General features: G+C 45.6%; 1 protein-coding gene across 1 annotated transcript; it reads right to left on the minus strand.

Moving 5' to 3' along the window:
• Nucleotides 1-1,865: 1,865 nt before the first annotated feature.
• Nucleotides 1,866-3,419, minus strand: GJA10 (gap junction protein alpha 10). The gene has a single exon (XM_032682236.1). The coding sequence runs from the start codon at nucleotides 3,417-3,419 to the stop codon at nucleotides 1,866-1,868; it is 1,554 nt and encodes a 517-aa protein (XP_032538127.1).
• Between the last annotated feature and the right edge of the window lie 1,219 nt (nucleotides 3,420-4,638).

A 4,638-nucleotide genomic window follows, 5' to 3' on the forward strand; every position in this document is an offset into this window, starting at 1 on the left:
AATTGTTCGCCGTCACTTCAAAGATATGATCCTCAATACAAAGGTTTTGGAGACTTGCAGATAGCCTGTCTTCAACTGTAGACCATTGCTGAATTCCCCTGTCAATGTAGAGTTTTGTAACATTATTTAGCCTAGCTCCCCACTGAGTTGAGATTAGTTCATCTGTATAGTCAGTGATTATATCATTGTGTTTAGGTGGAGCAAAATAAGTTGGAAATGACACTCATGTCGTGCAATGACTCTCCACTTTTCCTTTGCTGTGTGCTTTTCCTGATGCAATGAAGGTCCAGTTTTGGTGGTCTGTCCTCAGAATCTAATAGATTGTTTAGATCTAATAGTTGAAACTAGGTGATCTTTAAGGTCCTTTCCAAGCAAATCATTCTATGACTCTGTCATTTACACACGATGATTGTCTTCTGGAAGTCAAAACGAACCTAACCAATGCTGACTGCCTTTGACAACCAAAATTAAATAGTTAATATAGGAACTTGGGAATACAGACTATTATAGGAATATCCAAGTTTTAATGCCCAGGTTCAGCATATTTATTATGCATCAGCATATTTCTGTATTGAAATCAGTATTCATAAAACACTGTAGCAATGCCAGAGTAAAGTGCGTTTGCCAAAATCTTGACTCAGTTTTGTTTAGAAGGACATTTACTCTTAAATATCATGTGCTGTAAGCAGGAAACACCAGGTAACATACCTACATGAGTCACATTCTAAAATGCCAGGACCAGTCTGGTACATAATGATCCCCAAAGGCAGCATTGCCAGAGGACTGTTACTTTCAAGAGTAATGACACTGTTTTGCAAACTGACTGTATTGCTCTGAAGATCTCCCCTGGAAGATAAAGTCATTGTCATTACAAAAGAAAAGCTACCAAACAATTTCTGTGAGTTCTCAACAGGGTGCTACTGAAACTCTGTCCTGCTTGAATAAATTTCTGCACTTCACCTTTTTAAAATACCTTCTCTCTGAGTATCAAAAACCAGCAGATCAATAGATTAGACTCTAGGCCCTCGCTCAGTATTAGAAATATTGAAGTGGAAAGTGGTTAAATTGCACCTAAGTGACAATTTATTATGGTTTATGCTGACTGGTTTATTGTAGAAACTGTAACTCCATGAAAACTGGAACCCGCAAACAGTTTTTGGATGAGCAATGTGTAACAGTGCCTTCTGTTTCTTTCCACAGAAGATTTGAAGATAGTTAGTTGTTCTGTTTTGTTTGTTTTGTATTTAGGCAAAAGTGTGGGTTTGGGTTTTTTTAGGAAGAGTGAGAAAAAAACCCGATAGAATCTATGACTTTGAGCATTGTGTAAAGTAAGCTTGTTTATTAGATACTCTATAAAAATTATTTATGGGCTTCTGATTGCAAGCATTTGTAAAGAAGGCCTCTATGCTCTCAGAGGACAAAACCGGTGATCTGAGGCAATGAGAATTCAAATAAAATCAGAATTTTAAGAAAGTCTTGTTGATTCTTGAGTGCAAGCACTATATGTTATCAACCCTGACTGTAAGCAAGCTTAGAGCATGAGTCCAAAGAAGAGAAACAGCTGCTGAAAAAGCAATTCTGTAGTCATTGGCTCTGCATTGCAATTATTTGGTGGGGTTTTTTATATGTATATCTTCTGATTTATTAATTGAATTACTGAACTCGGTGGGCACCTCTAGGACAAAGCCCCTGAAGCTGAGAGAAGTTGGGGTCATTGAACTCAATGAATTCAAGACTTCTCTTTCTTAGTGTCCACCTGGGTGGAGCTGAAGAAGTTTTCCCTGGCACGGTCCCCGTCGAGTTGATTGGGATGATAAAATGAGTATAAAGAAGCTGAGATTCGGTGATTTAGAGCTCCTCAGGACTCAGGACTTCCCTAGTGTTTCTGTTTTCACTGCAAAAGGAGACTCAACGTTTGGGAGCTTGGCATGGTCCGGGAGACCGCGAGGCGCTGGGGCTGTGTTGGAAGTCCTGCCCGAGCCTTCCTGCCCCCTGGCTCGGCCTCTCCTCCCCCGTGCCGGGACAAGGTACGGGGGCCCCCCTTCGCCCACCTCCCTCGGGCTGCCCCGGGCGCTACTTGCCATGGACACGCGGCGTCCCATATTGGCGGCGGGCGGCGGGCTGGGCGCGCCCTCCTCGCGGCGCTTCCCCTCAGAGCCGGACACGGACCCGGAGCCGGGGCCGGAGCCGCCGCGGGACGCGGTGCCCTCGCTGTCGCTGCCCGCCCGGCTCCCGGTGAGGACGCGGGAGAGGAAGCTGGACTTGCGCGTGCCTGGGCAGTGCCCGCTGTCCGGGGAGTCGCCGCGCTCCTCATCCAGATCGCGGCAGGCGCTCACCCGGCTGTGCCTGCGGGGCGCCCGGCGGGCGGCTGCCGGTGCCCCCGCCGCCCCTGCCCCGCTGCCCGGCGCGGCGGCCCGCGGCGCCTCCTCGCTGCTGGAGGAGGGCTGGTGCTGTCCGTGGTGCCGGCGGCGGGGCGGTGGCGTCCCCCGGAGCTGCCCGCGGTGCTGCCGGGCCGGCGGCGGGCCGGGGGCGCCGGGTGCGGGCGGCGGTGGCGGGAGCGGGGCGGGTGCGGGGCGCGGCGGGGCCGCGTTGCTGGCCAGGCGGGGCGGCGACGGCACCACGGAGCTCTTCTTGGAGTTGTACAGGCTGGGATCCTCCTCGGCGAGGCCTGCCGGCCACTGCGGCTGCCCGCACAGGCTCTTCTGGATCTTCTTGAGGCCCAAGTGGGCGATTTCTAGGATGTTGAGGAAGAGGGAGACGGCGGCAATGCTGTTCATGAAAACCATAAAGATGGTCTTCTCTGTGGGTCGGGACACAAAACAATCCACCGTGTTAGGGCATGGGGGCCGAGTGCATTTGTAAAGAGGGGACATGTGAAACCCATATAAAAGATACTGACCTATCATAAAGCCCACTTCGACCACCGACCGGGTCAGGATATGTAGGATATATGTGCGCAGCAGGGACCCTCTCAGGGGTGCCTTATTCACTTTCTTCTGTTCCTCCAGCTTACGCAGTTCTCTCTCCACTCTCCTGTGTTCCTCGAGCATGGGCTCCAGGTCTTCCAGCTGAGCCCGCAGGTGGGCTTTCCTGTTCTGTCGCTCTTTCTCAAGCGCCCTTAACCTATAGAGTGCATGGCCCATGTACACTAATGATGGGGAGGAGACAAATATGATCTGTAGAACCCAGTATCTGATCAAAGAGATGGGAAAGGCTTTGTCATAACAGATGTTGTTGCAGCCAGGTTGCTCTGTGTTGCAGATGAACTCGGACTGCTCATCGTCCCAGACATCTTCAGCAGCCACTCCCAGCACCAGCATCCGGAATATGAACAGGATTGTGAGCCAGATTTTGCCAACTATGGTGGAGTGGATGTGCACTTCTTCAAGGATGCTGCCCAACAAGTTCCAGTCCCCCATGGTCAGAAGTTCATTTCTGAAACAAACAAACAAAAGGTATTTTTATACAATGATGGTTTTCTTTTGGAAATGTCCCATTTAAGTTTGTTTTGTTTCATTTTGTTTTAATAATGATCTTTCATATACATTCTTTTGATAGCAAGAGAATTCTTAGAAGTTCATAATTATTTTTTACTTGCTGGGTCTACAAATTAATTCGGACTTCATGATTACTGGTCAAAGATGCAAATATGAGATGACTTTAAGATTAAGAGAGATTGATTTCACCTGTAAGCCACACTGCTTGTAATTGCCCACAGTTTTACACTACTTTCTTCCCACTAGAAAAGAAGACAATTTCTTTCCCAATTTGCAAATCCTCTGTCAACTACAGTTTAATTCTATACCCACTCCATTCCACATTGACTGTGGCTTTGCCATACTGTTGCCATAATATATAATGCTCATGACTTTCATTTCTTGTATAAAGTTTTAAGAAGTATCCTATAACTGTGACAAAAAAACCAAAAAAGTTTAATTTTTTACCCCAAGGTAGTAGCATTATTAGTGCCATCCATCCAATATATTCCCATCTATCAAGGTAACAATTCACAAGTTTCTCCCTTGGCTTCCTAAAACTACAAATCCATCGCTGCTTTACACATAGCTGTATATTTGTAGTTCTAGGATAATATAAATGAGTGCTTCTAAGATAAATACCTTTCATTTTATGCATAAAGTTTAACTGAACCACCAAGACTTTGTCTTAATTATTAATTTCAACATATAAGATAAAAAAATCAGGGATTGCACAGTGGAGGGATATGGAAGTTTTTAGCTGTGAGTGTGCAATGATCTTTTTAACTACTTCGTTCCCAGGATCTCTTTGACTTACCAGGAAATTCATCTACATTCTGCTACCAAGCTGCTGCTTTGGAAAAACTTAGGAGCTTCAGGTAAGGTAGAGAATTTAAATGTAAGGTATTTGACTGTTTATTTGTGAATACACTGCATATTTGGTGTTGTGTCCCTGTATTTTTTTTCTGCTAATTTGGCAATAAATTATTGAAAACATCTGGGATCATATCTACTGTAGGGTTTGCACTTAATTTTTTTATGCTACTGTACTTTCAAAACTTCCCAAATTCCACTAAACTACAGCCTTCAGTAAAGTGCAGTTTCTGAGCTTTTTTTTTTTTTTTTGAGTGTGGTCGGATGACATGCCCAAAATCTTACACAA

The sequence above is a fragment of the Chiroxiphia lanceolata genome, chromosome 3 (genome assembly GCF_009829145.1).
Source record: "Chiroxiphia lanceolata isolate bChiLan1 chromosome 3, bChiLan1.pri, whole genome shotgun sequence".
NCBI classification, from domain to species: domain Eukaryota; kingdom Metazoa; phylum Chordata; class Aves; order Passeriformes; family Pipridae; genus Chiroxiphia; species Chiroxiphia lanceolata.